At 40.4% G+C, this 18495-nt stretch overlaps 1 protein-coding gene across 5 annotated transcripts in view; it reads right to left on the reverse strand.

Moving 5' to 3' along the window:
• The window catches only part of LOC130931959 (E3 ubiquitin-protein ligase rnf213-alpha-like), a 171406-nt gene that overhangs the window by 16717 nt on the left and 136194 nt on the right, over positions 1 to 18495 (reverse strand). For all 5 annotated transcript variants that reach the window (XM_057861229.1, XM_057861228.1, XM_057861231.1 and 2 more), the window contains 5 exons: positions 5491 to 5647; positions 5157 to 5331; positions 5011 to 5093; positions 4689 to 4940; positions 921 to 1050 (listed from right to left, as the gene is read on the reverse strand). In XM_057861229.1, the coding sequence (XP_057717212.1) occupies positions 921 to 1050; positions 4689 to 4940; positions 5011 to 5093; positions 5157 to 5331; positions 5491 to 5647 (797 nt within the window). The remainder of the gene's footprint in view (positions 1 to 920; positions 1051 to 4688; positions 4941 to 5010; positions 5094 to 5156; positions 5332 to 5490; positions 5648 to 18495) is intronic.

Below are 18495 nucleotides of genomic sequence, written 5' to 3' on the forward strand. Positions count from 1 at the left end.
GACGTAGGTCATCGGCCATCACATTTGTTCCCGGCAATAATTAGCTCCTACACTAGAGTGACTGAAAAACAGACGTCTTTAATAAATTTGGCATGCGCGTAACTTTAAAAATGACCGCAAATGCAGCGATTACAAAGTACACACTATAAACTTTCTTTAAAGAAAGGAATATTAACTTATATTTGCCATGTTAGCTGCACACAACAACTGCACGCAGCTCTCTCACTTAACGACTTAACTGTTGTTAAGCATTAATTTACGCCATTTTCATGTTGCACATGTGTTTATGATGTAAATAGTCTTTTTTAGCACCGTTGGATAACTTTGAGAGTCCAACTGAATATAAAAGAGGGCTTTTTTTTCACCCTGTCACAAAAGCTTTGGGAGCAAAATTTTATAACGGTGCAAAATTTGTCAGAACACCGGTCCGTGAAAAAAAGACCCAAATCACACCGGTCCGTGGTGCAAAAAATGTTAGGGACGCCTGGCCTAGAGCATCACAGCGCCACACTGTGACACTGCACATACATGAGCAAAAGCACACCCTGCTCCAGTTGCATCCACAAGCGAAGCAGGGTGCGCCTAAAGTGGACCAATACCCACGATTTTTGAGCGGACCAGAGTTCGGTTGTTTGGTCCGAACTAGAGATCGGATATGCGTTCACATTTACGAAATGAAGCGGACTATCTGAGAAAAATGAACTCTGGTCGGTTTAAAATGGACCAAACAGTGCTAGTGTGAGAGTGGCCTACAACAGCAATTCCAAATGACTGCATCAGAGAGCATCTTACATTTCGACTTTTAAGTGTTTACTTTTGTGTTTAGGGTTGGAATATTTATTAATATTTAGAATACTGTACGACTAAAACGAGAACAGCATCATGTGAGAGCGCCGCTTCATCGACGCGAGCTCGAGTACCTGTCTGGCTGTTGAGGAATTGGGCGATGGTGCCGTAAGAAACCTGGGTGACGTTCAGAAACTGCTTGAGCAGCGCTTTCTGAAGGCTCACAATATCAGGCAGGTGCTTCACCAGACGCAGCTTTGCTTCCTGACAGTAGAAATGATTAAAAGCTCACTATGAAATCCATCTCACATGTATTCATATTGTAACTTCATTTAGGAAAGAACATTAAAGCAGTAGAAAGGTTATTGATGTGTTTCCTTGAGTGATGTAAATGGTCATATGGAAAAAGTTACTGTGGTCAATGACCGTAAAACATTTAATTTTTAAAGCAACTCTGGTCTGTACCCGTCAATGGCGCTTGTGAGTTAAGCTTGGATTGGATGACCAAATGTCCTCTTTTCCCCAGACATGTCACTTTTTAAATCCCGTCCGTGGTGTTCGGCCAGTTTTTACCAATTGATAGTAATGTCCGGCCTTCCTGCAATAAGTGACTTATCGTGTAGAGAAATGTTTCGCTCGGTGGTTTGGACACAACTTGCTTTATTAGCGCTCCCTAAGGTGCATGCGCTCTCGTTCAGTCTGTCCATTTCCGCTTCATCAGGTTGACAACGGCAACCTTGACTAAATATAAAATTTAACCTCACAAAATGTACATGTGAGTAAGGTATGTTGATGCCACCCCGAATAATTTTTTTTCTGTATTTATTAACAAACAAGACTGAAAGAGCACAGTGATCGTGAGAAACCACGAAGTAGTGTCATCCCCCAATTTTAACGTACATTTTCTTGTGTATAATTGTATAATGTCAATAAATGTATGTAAAACCCTACAGTATGAATGCATGCTATTATTAGAACATTAATAGTTTAAAATAGGAAAATAAATCATTAATATAAATAAGAATGTATAAGTAATACTGTACGTACATCAGTGGTGGAATGTAACGACGTAAAAGTACTTTGTAACTGTACTTACTCATGCCTCTAGCGCAATGGATAAGCCCCATGCGCTACCGTAATTGAGCACTAGAGGCAGCAACACGAGTACAAGCATGATTAGGAAGTGGAACAAGATATTGACCAATAAAAAACAACAGCTAGAACAGCATGCCTTCAGATGGGCGCTGCACACTCTTGTATAGACCCTACTCACATGACGTCACAACCACGCCTACGCGCCATATTGTCCGTCAACTCGTCGTGTTGACGCATTACCGCTACGTAAATTCCTCCTATTATGGCGTGTTTTTGTGCTCGTTAACATTAATAATCAAAATGGTGAAGGCGTGTGTGGCGGTTGGTTGCAGTATGAAGTAGTCATTTTATATCTGGTAAGATGCATTTAATATATATTTAGAGGGTTTTGGGCTGACAACCACAATGAAGATCATTGCGAGGCTAATCGCCGACAACATACAGTTTCAAATTCAAGATGCTTATTTCTTCCACCATCATTACATTTTGAATAATTTTTAGCTGGTACCAAGTGAAAGAAGCTGGCCTCGTCTACGGATCATCAGTTAAACAGGTGTGTCCAAACCTTTTGCAAAGGAGGCCAGATTTGATGTGGTAAAAATGCGGGAGGCTACCTTGGCTGATTTACATAGAACAATATATTTAAACAAATTTTAGCAAGCCCTTCTGTGTGTCACATTTGCTTTATTATTTTTTTTAATTCATAATTTCAACAGTCTCGTCTTTGTGGCATTCTCTTTCGACACTCGGGCTCTTGCGAAATACTGCTGCTGTGAAATTAAACTAGCTTCAAGTTGCCATAATTTCTCGCTGCGTATCTTCCCTGTAATGTTGTCGTACATGTCAGCGTGTCTTGTTCGGTGATATCGCCTCACATCGAACTCTTTGAAAAGAGCAACTGTCTCTTTTCAAATGAGGCAGACACAGTTGTTGCGTGTTTTATTGAAGAAATAGTCCAATATCCACCTATCCTTGAAGCGTCGGCCATCGCAGTTGATTGTCGCCATTTTAGAAAATTGGGAGTAAAGGGTCACACGGGGTAATGTTGCTTAGAGTGCTGCTGCCTTTTAGTGGGTAAATGAGGGGCAGCTTTTAGTGTGTAAGCTACTTCATATGCTGGTAACAGTACTGCTGACCAATTTATTAAGTCTGTCTGTGGGCCAGACGTTATTAATTTTAGGACAGAGGCTGGGGGCCGGATGAAATTTGTCCACGGGCCGCATTTGGCCCCCGGGCCAGACTTTGGACATGTCTGGTCTAGGGTGACCATAGATTTCCCAAAAAATCATTTTTTTTTTAATTGATTGTCGCCATTTTAGAAAATTGGAAGTAAAGGGTCACATGGGGTAATGTTGTTTAAAGTGCTGCTCTTAAAGTTTTTCAAACTTTCGTGAGAATAGGCTGATTTTGTGTGGACAAGATAGTTATAGATATCAGGGTAGGAGATGTCAGGCAGAGAGGGCGAAGACAGCGGGTCGAAAAATATCGATTTAGGCATCAAATATGGATCTGACGAATGGATAGACTGAAGCTTTTCCACATAACGCCTTTTATGCAACGCATCCAATGAGTTTACAGCATCTGAAAGCACCGGGGCTTCCATGAATTGTACTACAAATTGCAGGACAAATTGAAACCATTGAGAATACGGATAAACACTGACGGACAATATGGCGGCCGGATACAGCGACACGTCCTTCTGTGACGTTGGTGAGTAGGATCTATAGCAGGTGGCAGTATGAGCTGATAGTTGCTTGCAATCTGCCATTAAGCTAAGTTATGGAGTTTTTTGAGCTTGTTAAGCTTACACTGCAGTCACTTTTATTTTATTTGCATTTTTTTCCCGTTCCATTTCCATATATACAGGATATATAATCACATTTTTGCCTGGGTAGAAAATATACTCTTTACTTGTAAAGTAAATTTTAAAGCAAGTACTTTTGTACGTTTACTTGAGTATTTTTTTGTTAGAAAAAACTATGTACCATATTTTCCGCACTATGAGGCGCACCGCATTATAAAGTGCACCTTCAATGGATGGCCAATTTTAAAACTTTTTGCATATATAAGGCGCACCGCATTATAAGGCGCATAGAACAGATGCTACAGTGGAGGCTGGAGTTACGTTGTGCATCCATTAGATCTTGAGAGCCCCTATCCAGCTTGATTTCCATGCCTCTCTCCTTTAACACACCTGAATCAAACGATGAACTCATCAGCAAGTTCTGCATAAGCCTGATAACATGCCTGGTTATTTGAGTCAGGTGTGTTGGAGGTGAAAGACATGGAAAAAAATATACTCAACATTGAATCATATGTATAAGGCACACTGGATTATAAATCACACTGTGGGCTTTTGAGAAAATGTAAGGCTTTTAGGTACAGCTTAAAGTGCGGAAAATACGGTACTTCCTCCATCACAGCTGTACATTCATCCTCACACACTCATATGACACGTGTGGATGTGGGGGTGTGCGTGTACATATGTATACATACATACATAAATGTAAATAAAGTGTACATAAATGTGTTCTCAGAACTCTTATGATAAGATTCTGATGACAAAATTAAAAAATCCACGATTCCCTGAGGGTGCAAAAGTTGAGCTGCGAAACAACGAGGGATCAATGTATGTTAAATATGTTTAAATCATAAGGAATGGTTTAATTCTGTTATCATGTGTCCTATTTTTTTGCAAATCAAAATAGGGTCCCCTCAGTCTGAACATATTTTTCATTCATAAACATGTGGTAACTTTTGTCTGACAGTAAGTACATCATTTTTAGCCCAGGATTCCATTTACTGACCTTGTTTAGAAATTTCCACAGGACAGGCAGGGTGTCGCTGCCGTCATTTAGATCCACCACATTGGTAAGGTGCTGCAGAGACACATTCTCTTCGCAGCTCCAAACCGCGGAGCATTGGAGGCAGGAATCGGTTTTAAGAGAAGCCATAAAGGAGGCTGGATCGTCATGTAGCAGCCACATGATGGGATTGTCAGAGTTTTCCGAGTCAGTCTGGATGGATTTGTTCCTTTCCTCCAACTGGCCATCCAAGTGCTACGGATGGAAAGCGGGGATTTAATAGCACCGCTGCCAACAAAAGCAATGTCATTCAAATGCTTTTTACCCTAAGTTCAGGTTCGATGAACAGGCTCATTTGCGTCTCCCATTCATTCCTCTCTGCGTTGGTAGAAAGCGTCCATGATTCAGCTGAAAGAAATAGGGTGAAAGTTAGGCACTACTGCCAAGACACGCCAATGAGTTTTGTCTTACAGCTTTGTGGACGCTGAGCCTTCAGGAGGGCGCGGATGAGCAGGTGGACGGAGCCGACAACGTCATCCGTCCCCTTGCCCAGATATCTTCTGAGATGCTCCTTGTCTTTCTTCAGGTGAGCCAGAAGAAACGGACCCGGCTCGGAGACTGGAGGGCTGATGATTGACGCGATATTCTGTCATTGCAAGAAATTTAGCATTAATAGCACATCTTCCACTAACGTGTGTAACGTATTCACAGCCATTGACATCCGATCATTTAAACTGCGTTTTAGTGCCGTTGATGATGTCTAAAAATGAAAATGTGTTAATGCTGAAAAGTGTGGGGGCGACACCTGTGGGTGGTCGGAGACGCCGATCAGCATAGCCAAGTGGGTTAACATGCGGATCAGCGTAAAGTGAACAGGTGAAAGGTGCTTGGTATCCAGCATGTCCGCATTGTCCCTTCGATCGGGGTCGCCGAGGATGTAGCCCGTCTGCGTGCGATCGGCGCTGAAAACAAGCAATGTAAAATAATGAATTATAACGGTGCCTGACATGACATTTGATCCGAATTTTTCTGAGTGTTCTTATTGTCTGAAAGGGATCCTCTACTTTTAAGACAATTCTTAAAAGATAAATGTTATTATGAGTTATAATAATTTGATATTAAAACCCCTCTTAATGTTTTGTTTTAATAAAGTTTGTAAAATTATTTTAAGTGATAGGTCGCAATTCTTGTTACGTCGCAGTGCGTGACGTCACCGGTCCCGTTGCCGAAATTCCAGCGTGTCACTCGTTAGCTTTCCCAACATGTCGTCAGTTCTACCCTTCCTATTTGAACCAGATGTGAAAAGTGAATAGCAGGACAGCACTGTCAGTCATTACAAGACGAGCTTCAGGGAAAAATGCGTGCAGCAAATACCTGATAAGACAAAGGTTGGGCAAAACTGTTGATGCGAGAGAGTGCTGTTGGGAACCCCGTTCGGAAGCAAGAGTGTATGCTGTTGGGAACTCCGGTTTTATTAGCAGATATTCAAGGTAAGCATATAGCGTTTTCAAACTTATTCCAATTATGTAGATTGTTAGCATCCAGAGCTGTCGTGTGCTTTACATACAGTACAGGCCAAACAGCACACCTTGTGTAATCCATGTCTTGTACTTTGTAACACGTGGTAGCTAGGATACGTGTATAAAAGTACCAAAAAGGGGGGAAGCTTCCACTTATGCACATTTATTCACAAAAAATAATATTTCCACCTTGACCACTCTTCACTCGGGAGCTCAGCAGTACGCAAACATGCGTTTCCTGACGAACTCCAACATTGTCGTTAGGTCCACGTCAGAGTCGCTGTCGTCACTGTAGCGTGCCATAGTGCTTTAATTATTTAGTATGATTTGGGGAAAACTCCCACGAAGAATAGTCAACATAGATAGCAATAGTAATCCAAATCCGCGTTTATTACTCACTCGAAGATCCAGGAATTAGACCGATCCCGTGGCAATGTCGCAGCCGCGATCAGTCCGTCGATTCCACAAAATAGACTGATCCGAAAAGCCGCTGTGGGACCGACGAATCAAAAAAATGGACAGATCCCAAACCAATATTGCAGACGTGGTGGGACCGTCGGATCCAGAAAATAGACGCATCCCTTACTTGACTGAGGATCCAGGAAAAATGTTCTGGCGCCAGTTGAAAAGAATTACAATGGTATCTGACTGCCACTATTAGTTTCTGTTATATATATATATATATATATTAGGGCTGTCAAAATTATCGCGTTAACGCGCGGTAATTTTTTTAAGCAATCACGTTAAAATATTTGACGCAATTAACGCACATGTCCCGCTCAGAAAGTATTCTGCCTTTTGGTAAGTTTTACAGCAAGGCTTTTTGCGCTGTCCAACAGCGAACTCTTGTGGTCGCTTTGCGACATGGTTTATTATTTTCTTCTTTTCTTTCTTCATTATGGCTGCACGACGTCTCGGGCTGATAATGTTGTGCTTATATGATCCTTGGACAAGATTTGTCCGTAAGTATGGTTGTTGTAAAAATGTACATATTATGTTAGTAAGCGAAATGTTATATTTTTTGTATGAGACGCTTTTTGTTTATGTTTAGTGGACCTGTATAGCGTGCTAAGCTAACGTTGTTGCTAATGCAATGCTTGTGTACTTTTATTTTGTAGTTCTACGACAGTCTAAAGAGGACAATGATTTGAGGCCATTTTATTAATAAATCAGATGAAAAAGGAAGAAGTCTAATTATTGAGGCGTCGTTCACTAGCTGTCTAGCTTTGGAAAAAGTAGACGCTTCGGAGTGAGGGAGGACAGCATAGACAGATTTAAATGACAGTAGAGTGAAATGCCCACTACAGTCCTCATGTACCGTATGTTGAATGTATATATCCATCTTGTGTCTTATCTTTCCATTCCAACAATTTATTTTACAGAATATATATATAATTTACAGAAAAATATGGCATATTTTATAGATGGTTTGAATTGTGATTAATTACGATTAATTAATTTTTAAGCTGTAATTAACTTTGTATTCAAGTAAGAGTAGCGTTACTTCAACATAATATTACTCAAGTAAAAGTAGTCGTCCATGTTGGAAATGTTGTATGTCACAGTCACGTGACACAGAGACTTAAGAGCCGTGTGCGTTGCGGCTGAGCTAGCAGAGTTCCTAGCGAGTTACAAGAGACATATGAGCCGCCGAGCACGGCAAAAGAATCCAACATCTTACCGCCACAACCGTTTCATTTGACGATACACTCCATCTTAGATGGCAACGTCCAGTAGCAGGTATGTTTGAACTTAATGTTTTGTTTTTTAGAATTGACCATGCAAAAACATTAACAAGCCTGGTATGCTGTGTGTTGGATTAACAAGCCCCTATGGTAAAAATATTTGTATTCTTATTCCTGGGTTTCGACAGCCATTCCTGGTAGCTAGCTGACAATGCTCTTCGGAGTTTAGCAACATGAGTTGCTGATAATAATGTGGCTTAATTTGAACCATTAACCTTATTTTCTAATTAACCTTCCAGTTATGGCGTACAGCATTGTCAAATTTTTCGCCCTTCAGTATAATTGAGTGGCACGTCCCTCACTAGAAGTACCCTAAACCCGCCCGGAGCACACAGCCGGCATCAGCAAGCTAGTGATACTTTTTCCATTGAATGACGCTAGGTGGCTACTGTGGCATGTAAACACCCAGTAATGACTATTAATAACCACAATTTATCATTAATTTAATTAATAACAACCACAACTCGTATTAGTCAATATGTATTAAGGAACAACTCATCAGCAAGCTATCCGATAGCCTGATAATGATCCTGCTTATTTGTTTCAGATGTGTTGGAGGAGGGAAACGTAGAATACAAAATACCCTCGAGGATCTGAGTTGGTGACCCCTGCTCGGTTTTTATCATTCATAAATTAATACTGGACTGTACTCATGTACTCATACAATTAGGAAAAAATGTTCACATGTAATTTATATTGTGCAGACAATTTGTCTAATGAGCAAAACAGTTGCCTATCAAATGTTTCTCTTGTGTGCAATGACTTTGGCCTTTAGGGTAGAGGTTTGATTTTGTGCCCGAACCCGAACCCGACCCGACATTCGGGTTGGGCCCACAATTTAAGCATTCATGTTCGGGTCAGGTCGGGTCGGGCCGCCATGCCGGACTAATAAATTATTTAAAAAAAAAAAAAAAAAAAAAAAAAAAAATGGAGAGCAGGCTCTCTGTATTGCGCTTTTGCTTGTGCGTGTGCACGAACGCCGTGGCGCCGGCCGCTTTTTCTTCTTGTCCTCCCACTGTACCGTTTGCACGGCCGAGGCGCCGCCCTCTCCTATTCCCTCTCCTTGTCAGAGAGGCGCGTCCATGTGAGAACAATATCCCACACACTCAGAAATATGTTTAACAAACTTTCCCAGCGTTATTTCGTTGTGTGAATGCTTTGATAATTCTAAAAAAAAAAAGTAGATTATTTAAACATTAAGAAAACTTGCGTGTTTTTCTTCCAACTCGAAGAAATGAAAATAAATTGCTGCTGCTGCGTTTTTTCCGCATCACTCAAAAAAAAAAAAAAAAAAAAATCGGGTTTTTCGGGCTCGGGCCTGCAAATCTAGTTAAGTGATCGAGCTTGGGCCGGGTCGGGCCTCAATACCAGCGGGCCGTGTCGGGTCGGGCTGGATTTTTTAGGCCCGAACTAGGCTCTACTTTAGGGTAAAACAATCCTTATCTATATATAATAGTAATAATTACCGTATTGGCCCGAATGTAAGCCGGCCCTGATTATAAAACGACCCCCTCTTTTTCAAGACTCAAGTTTGAAAAAAAGACTTTTTGAACACCAAATTTATTTTTATACAGAAAATAATTACAGTACATCCGAAACACATGATTTTAACAATATATTTGAGAGAAAAAGCATGTTATTTTGCCTCATTCAAGTCTTAATATCTGAACATTTAAATATGTAAACTAAAGTGCATAACATTCTTAAATGAATGGCTTCTGGTTTTTGAAATGTAAATAAACCAATCTATTGTGATAAAACGACAAAATTGCAATAACTGCATTAACCATCAAAGTGAAGTCTAACTGCAACTGTAGTCTTGAAACAAATCTGAATAAGGAAAAACATTGCAATAAAATAATGCAAACTGGTTAAACGAGAGTAGCTGAGATCTGTCATGACAGAACATCGCTTCAATGATATCTGGCGCCATCTAGCGTCGTGAATGGGTATAATGTCTGGACCGCGAATATAAGACGACCCCCTCTTTTTCAAGACTCAAGTTTGAAAAAAGACTTTTTGAACAACAAATTGATTTTTATGCAGAAAATAATTACAGTGCATCCGAAACAAATGATTGTAACAATATATTTGAGAGAAAAAGCATGTTATTTTGCCTCATTCAAATCTTAATATCTGAACATTTAAATATGTAAACTAAAGTGCGTAACATTCTTAAATGAATGGCTTCTGGTTTTTGAAATGTAAATAAACCAATCTATTGTGATAAAACAACAAAATTGCAATAACTGCATTAACCATCAAAGTCTAACTGTAACTGTAGTCTTGAAACAAATCTGAATAAGGAAAAACATTGCAATAAAACTGGTTAAACGAGAGTAGCTGAGATCTGTCATGACAGAATATCGCTTTAATGATATCTGGCGCCATCTAGCGTCGTGAATGGGTATAATGTCTGGACCGCGAATATAAGACCACCCCCTCTTTTTCAGTCTTATTTCAATGCAAAAAACACTATCTTATATTCGGGCCAATATGGTAAGTATATATTTTGATTAATATTTATTTTTAAAAACTCCAGTGAAATATACAATAAAATACGCTACAATCATGAGTAAATAATACTCAATTTTAATTAGTTTTTAGGTATTACGTGATATAATCTGTTTTGAAAGGTTAAGTAAACCTTACCCAAGTTATTTGAGTATATTATTGTTGATGCAGTTAGGTAACATTTACTCAGTAAAATTGGTTAAATTTTACACTATCAAACCGAGTGTAAATTGTCACCGCAATTTTATTGAGTAAATTCTATAGGTTGTTTTTTTTTACAGTGTATGGACTATTGTTATAATGATACTGTACAATAACCCATTACATGACCACATTAAACCAAAGAAATAAACAAAAAATTTTTTTAAATCATTGAATTCCGACGAGAATAAAAATAAATGAAACATTATTCGTCCAAAGAGCATGACTGGCCTCTGGTCGAGAAAATAGTTCCGAGTTTGAATAGTGAAGCGCTCCTCCAGAATTACTATTTTGTAATTAAAATGATCATATCTCCAGTTTTCTGTGGTCAATTGGTGCCAAATAAAAACTGGGAGAGAGGTTAAAATCTGCATTTTTGAGTCATGTTGAGGGCAGCGCTCTATATAAAATACTTCATTTTTTTACGGTGCTTTAAAGATACCACATGATTGAACAGGCTGGGGTAAAGATGGAACCGCAAGCTTGCGTATGATTGTCATAATGGAGTCATGTGATTATTGTTGCGATATCACATCGGTGAAATCGGTAGAGTTAGCCCGGTAATAAACCAGGCACGTCTCTAGTCTTGGCATTGCCGGCAAAAAAAATCAAAATAAATCTAATATGTAGAATAAAGAGGAAAAATGTAACGACCCTTGTGTAGCCCAAAGTAGAGGAGTAAGAGTAGCATTTTTTCTCCACAAATCCACTCAAGTAAATGTAAAAAGTATAGTTAGTATGACTACTCTTAGAAGTACTTTTTTTCTCAAAAAGTTACATGTTCTCCGATACATTTACTTGAGTAATGCGTTTCTACCGTCCTCGGTTTACACATTAATACTCCGTCTTGCTGCAGCTAACTTTCATTCCCCTCCTTTCCAGGGCAAACCTCCACATCTCTAGCAGTGCTATAGTTAGCTAATTAAGAGAAGAAGAGAAAGAGGAGTGGGGGTGAGTCAAAAGGAGACGTGATTAGATGGGGTGAAGAGCATACACAATTCAGCAATGTGAGGTGGGGAATCCAGAATTGTGTAAATGACATGTAAGTGTGGATATGTTGACATCCCATTCTTTGCTAACAGATCGTTAATACTGGCACTGATAATCTCTCTACCTGAGTGTGTCAAATTGGGCCCAGTCATGAGTGGACACACTCAAATGTGTGATAGTGTTGTCAGTAACGCGTAATCTGATTACCTATGTATGACATCTAAAAAATTAAAATTTCCACTCTTTGCAGATGACACCAGCATCCTATGCTCAGGAAAATTTTTAACGAATCTGATGCATGAGGTAATGACTGAATTAACATATCTGAATCACTGGTTCACGCTAAACAAATTATCAATAGATATGGAAAAAACTAAGTATATTTTGTTTGGAAATAAAAAGACAGAAACTGAAGAAAAGATAATTATAGACAATAGCGAAATTGAGCGAGTAACTGAGACTAAATTTTTAGGTGTAATACTGGATGAACAGTTGAACTGGAAGTCATAAATAAAGCACATAAAAACAAAACTGGCAAAAAGTGTTGGACTACTGAACAAAACGAAACCCTTTTTAAATTATAAAGCACGCCATATCTTGTTCTCTTCATTAGTAATGCCATACCTCAGCTACTGTGTGGAGGTTTGGGGCAATACATATCCCAGCAATTTACAGTCACTTGTGGTTCTTCAAAAAAAGGCAATAAGAATAGTGCACAAGGCTAAATACCTCGAACATACAAATAGACTGTTCTTGGAATCCAAGCAGTTAAAATTCCTGGATCTAGTCAAATTCAAAACGGCCATAATCATGTTCAAGGCACGGAAAAACACATTACCTGGAAATATACAAGTTTTGTTTTCAAATAGACAAGGAGGGTATAATCTGAGAGGGGAGTTAAATTTCAAAAAGCAATACCACTGTACAACAAAAAAGAGTTTTTATCCTTCAGTTTTAGGTGTGGACTTGTGGAACAAACTTACTGAGGACCTAAAGAAAAGCGCTAATTTGAGCGTGTTTAAGAGAAAATACAAAGATCTTGTTTTCTGTCATTATAGAAATGAATTATAGTATTTATGTTGAGAAAATGTTGAGTGATGCCAACAATTGTTCATTAGGCATTATTGAACTGATGTGAATTGTATTTGTTTTGTCTGATTCATGCTGATGAGTATGTAGCGGACAAAGGGGTAGGATTCATATAAGTTTTTACTTCTTCCTACTCCTTTTCGAATCTTATGTTTTGTTTGTATTCTTGTATATCCATAATGTGATGCATGTTTTCGAAATAAAATTCAATCAAATTACTTTCTTTCAGTAACAAGCAATCTAACGCGTTCATTTTCCCAAGCCAGTAATCTGATTAAAGTTAGTTTCCTCAGTGCCTGTGCTTTACTATTTTGTTGTTGCCTCATACTGTATGTAGAATGAAGAATACTGTAGTCATGTACGAAGAGCATTTGAAAAGAAAATACTGCTCGAGTTTGGGAGTGACATCACATCTCACGTTTTCTCATCGGGAAAAAAAAACAGGTCACGTGTATGACCATGCAGTGTGGGCGCCGTCTGCCACGGCCGGCGGTCAACAACATAGCCTGGCTACCTATCAGGATGCTAACAGTTAAGGAGCCGGAGAGATACAACAAATGGCTGCATTTGCTCACTGGAGATACAGCCATTACTTCACATATCTGAACAGTAAAAATGACAAAAATATCTCCGTGCGTTGCAAACTCTGCGCTGGCTCAGAAAGACTGTCGACCGCAAAAAACTCGACATCCAATTCAACAAGGAAGCACTTGGAATTACAGCACAACGCGAAAAAACTCGAAACAAAGCCGACAGGTACGAGACAGCCAGCACTTCTATAGTTTGTAACCAGCCTTTATAATATGTGTAATTATATACATTTTATAGTTAGAGTTTGTAATCATAGGCGGAGTTTAACATTTGTGGGACTTGGGGAAAAGCATGTTGAAGACACTGAAACAAAAGTCAAAAGTTTGGACACACTTCATCATTTTTTCGTTATATATATTTCAACTAGCAATAATCGCGCCTCGGATATTTTCACTACTAGTGTAAATTCTCACTGAAGACATCAAAACCATGAACGAACATGTGGAATGGCAAAAAAAAAATGTTGTTGTTGGTAGCCTTTGAAAGCTTAGGTTTAAAGAAATTCCAAATATCCATCTTGCCTCGTCTGGTGTAATTTTTGGCTAAGCAAAGCAAAGGATAGTCTCTAAGGTGCTAGTCACATGATCTGTTCGAAAAATGATTTTGACCCATTATGAAAACTTTACGTTGTAGGATTTTTGTTCATTTCCTTTTTGTTGTTTGTTTTATTGCTTTACAACTTTTATAGTGAAGGGAATAGGTACTTTTCTCGCACACACCATATAATTGTTTGCATTAGTATAACACATTCATCTAACTATAGTTTAGGCAGACTTCACTCCGTGCCCTTTGACGCAGTAAAGTGAATCACCTTATCAGAGCTCATGAGGGGACAATGAAAAATGGTACCCTTTCTCGTAGGCACCGTCTAACTGTTTGCATTACTCGAACACACGTAATATAATTAATCAGGGAATAGTATCATTTCTCATATTTAATGTAGGACTGCACTACTCTAACACACCTAATGTAAAATAAATAGCACACCATAGTTTAAAGAAACAGAATAGATACACAACGCCATCTTATCACAGAAGCCCAACGTGTGCGTCACGAGCAAGATTGATGCACCAACTCTGGCAATCAGTTCTCCTGACAACGAACAAGGACAAAGACCAGCGCGCTTTGTCCTAAAACAAGTAGCGCCAGCCGCGGATAACAAAGTTGATAGCGGGCGCTTGGGACGTCAAGACCTGCGTCGGTCGCTGTGGTAACCACGTCCCATCCGCGCACGAACCAAAACCGCCCAAGACCGGCCACAGAGGGATGGTCCCGAAACAACACGCAGTCACAACTTCGGCCCGGCTCTCCTACACCACGGACTTAAAAAAACACTGGACACTGAGATAACACAGATTTGCTGCTCAGAAACATTTTCTATGTAGCTTTGCTTTGGATTCAGCATTGTTCCCTCCATCGTCTGTTTTTGCCTTGTTTTTGACCATCGTCAACGTATAAATTGTCAACCTGTTTTAGGTGAGTCTTCTTCAAACTTTTGAAACATGGAGTCAGCACAAAGGGTTAAAATAAGAAGAGAACGCGCGGAATTTCCGCTCCCGTGTGCGGCTTGGCCAGGGGGGGGGGGGGGGGGGGCAAATTCCAATAATAGACAACATTTTAACATCTAGGTCTTTATTTCCAAGGGGAAGTTCAGACTTTTTTACATTAGGCTTAATCTTGGAGTTAGCGGGTGTAAACAAACAAATTTCGTGCAGTTTGTCAGTTATTTGTTAGTTTCAGGGCTCCGGAATGGCTAAGCTAGGGCGAGTCAATGGTGGTTGAAATCAACTCCATCGACTAATTAAACCCCCGCTAACTCAAAGATTAAGCCTTATGTAAAATCTATTACACGCGATGACATTTTTCTGTTATTTTTATGTTGAGGCAGCAAAAGCAGAAAAATTGGTGAAAAGTAACTGATAAGTTACTTTGATAATAAAGTAATCAGTAAAGTAACTATCATAATTTCCGGACTACAAGCCGCTACTTTTTTCCATCATTTTGGGTCCTGCGGCGTGTGCAATGATGCGGCCAATTTGTGCATTTTTCTGACGGCCGCCAGGGGCGCTCGAGCATGGAATGTGGGAGTGAGACACGTGGAATATATGTGTCGAGGAAGACGCTAGTTTGCACTATTACCGGTGGTTTAACTTTGTGCGTTGTGCATGAATAGAGGTGGTGGACCCTCGTCTTTGTGCATGAGTAGAATTGGTGGACCTGCATCATCGAAAATGCTATAAGAAATTAAATTGGCCATCCGAGTTGTATGGGAAGCTTTGATGACGAGCTGCGAGAGATCGTTTGCCAAGACTCGCCGCATGAGAAGAGCAGCTTTTGCACAGGTATGCTGAGGGAGCCTGGCAGCGTGAAGCGGTGTGAAAGAAGTCCGCCATCACCAACGGGTTTCGAGGGGCCAGTCTGCTGTATGACGAGGAGGATGGCACGGGCTCAGGAGTGAATTTGCCTCATTATGGGAGACATTGAAGGCGACAGCGAAGGAGAGACTGAGTAGGTGCGTGGCGAAGTGTATCTGAGCGTCTTCATATACGACACTGAGGGTGAAGACTTCCATGGTTTGAGTGCAAAGGAGGAAGATGAAGATTGCTAACAAAGACTATTATGTTTTTAATAACCAGTCCAGTTAGTGCTGTACCGCCATGCTGATGCTATGTAACTTCCGTGCCGCTGCCATATAACTGCCGTGTTTGGAACGAAAAGTTAAAGTGAGTTATTCAAATTTTGAAAACTATTTCTTTGTCAATGTCTCGTGTTACTGAGTGGGCACACGCGGCTTATAGGCAGGAGAGGCTTATCTATGTACAAAATGTTTTTTTCTTTAAAAATGTACTGGGTGAGGCTTGTAATCAGGGGCGCCCAATTGTCCAGAATTTACGTAAGATTACTTTTTTGAGGTGTAATCAGTAATTAAATTACTTTTTTAAGTAATCCGTGACAACACTGGTTATAGTCCAACGGAAAAAGTGGAAATGCTGAACAGGGGCCACCCCACGACCCCGGCACCGCCCCAGCCAACAGGGGAGCGGGGCCTCCCCTCCTCCCGCAGCTCTTGCAAAGGGGCCACCGTCATTGCCCCCAAGACCCAGGATTAATTTGACAAATTATTCTTCTTTTCCTTTCGGTTTTTCCCTTCAGGGGTTGCCACAGCGAATCAGTTGTCTCCCTCTAACGCTGTCCTTTGCATCCTCTGCTCTCACCAACTACTTTCATGTCCTCTTTAACTACATCCATAAACCTCCTCTTTGGTCGTCTTCTTGACCGCCTGCCTGGCATATGGAAATTCAGCATCCTTTTGCAAATATACTCGCTATCTCTCCTATGGACATTTTTTTTCATTTTCCTTTCAGATGTGACAAATCCAAACAAACATACAGCATTCATTTGTGATTACATTCAGTTCAACCTTAAAAGAAAAGGGCAGACGGGAGAAGCCGAAGCTTAATGAATCCCACCCCCAGTCTATTATAGGACGCAGAAATGATCGAATAACAATTTTGACATTTCAGATCGTGTAATGATTACAAGGTGTTTTTTTTTCCCCCTCCCCTTCAATGTTCATTTTCCCAATAGTCATTGTCGATTGTGGCGATTTGTTCGTTACGTTAATTAAATCCAGTAGATTACTTCATAATTCAGAGGTTAGTTCATTCTGTTGATTCGATCCAGAAGAAAGGGAATAGCTGAGGACCGATGGCAGGCCGTGTTCGCCAACCTCTTTCCTCGTCTGAATCCTCGTTGCGGTTTTCATTTCTTGCTACATTCCGACGAACACTCATCTCCAAGTTGCGCAGCTCTGTAGTAATTTTCATGACCATTCTGGTTGTGGCAGTGGTGGATGCCGCTAGGTCATTCTTCACCTTTAATATATCATCACAGGCCTTGTTGAGGCTGGCGTAGACTCCAGAGATAGCGCTGAAGACCGTAGTGGCCAATTCCACTGATCTCCTTTGGCTTTCCAGCACTTTCATGATGAGCCGACGAATCAAGTGGGCTCCTAGCCCCTGCAGAAGAGTCACAGCCAGCAGCACAACAAAAAGATACACATCCTCGATGTCTTCAACTTCGAGTGTGGTCAGACACAGCAGCGGCCAACTTCCCCAGCTATCCTCCACAAGTCCAGACTTGAAGGTGTTGCCCGGGCAAGGCCGTTGTCCAGGTTCTGGTCACATTGTAGAGTATATCTTGTCCAGGGCACTCGGTGACCAATTGACCAGTTCCATGTCTTTACAGAATGGCACAACACTACTATTAACAGTCAACTGTCTGTACGCTTACAGAGCCAAATGGTTATTTGTCCTTGTGATAGATATCTGGTTGAGTTCTGTTTGCATTAGCCTAGAGTTCTTTTCTTTCCTTTTTTGTTTTTGTTTTGTTATTATTCTTTTCCCACCTTTGTTTTGGGTACATTTCTTTACTTCTTTTCCACATTCTACATTGCTCTGAACTGTTGAGCCCAAATACTTAAAGTGGAAATGTGAACTAAGGTTGGCCAACCATGTTTTTGAATATTATCAATGGCTAAACAATTATAAGCATATTTTCATTTTTTTTTTAACACAACCCTTCCAGATTCTTTGTTTAACCCATAGCAACGCCCTTGACAACGAAAATGCTTTTCTTCGGCAATCTTCGGAAATTACGTCACACCTAGACGTGCGAGGGAAGTCCGCCATACACACAGTATTCTTGCATTGCTTCTCCGTAAGATGCCACGGCAGCGTGTGGCGATGTTTTGTTCTCACTCAAATGAAAAGTTGTATGAGTGGCCAAAGGATAGCAGGGCACGGAAATAGACATCTTTCGTTCGCACGAAGCGAATGAATTTCACGCCATCATCGAGTCGTGTTCTCTGCTGCAAACACTTCGAAGATGCCTGCTTCCTTAACCGGTCTGCTTACGATCAAGGATTTGCCAAACAGTAAGTGTGATTTTTGGATAGAGGACTGATGACTTTGTCAACGCAGAGCTGCCAACTGTTGTGGAATGAACAGTATAAGCTAGCGACGTTAGCCGAAAGTTAACTCGGGGCAATCCCCGATCATAGTTGTTATTGCGTTCGCTAGGTTAAGCGTGTTTATATTGTGCGTCATCTACGATCTTGTCCATAGGGTTAATCCACTGTCAATCAGGAAAGGGGTGTGG

Source organism: Corythoichthys intestinalis, chromosome 16, assembly GCF_030265065.1.
Source record: "Corythoichthys intestinalis isolate RoL2023-P3 chromosome 16, ASM3026506v1, whole genome shotgun sequence".
In the NCBI taxonomy this organism is placed as follows: domain Eukaryota; kingdom Metazoa; phylum Chordata; class Actinopteri; order Syngnathiformes; family Syngnathidae; genus Corythoichthys; species Corythoichthys intestinalis.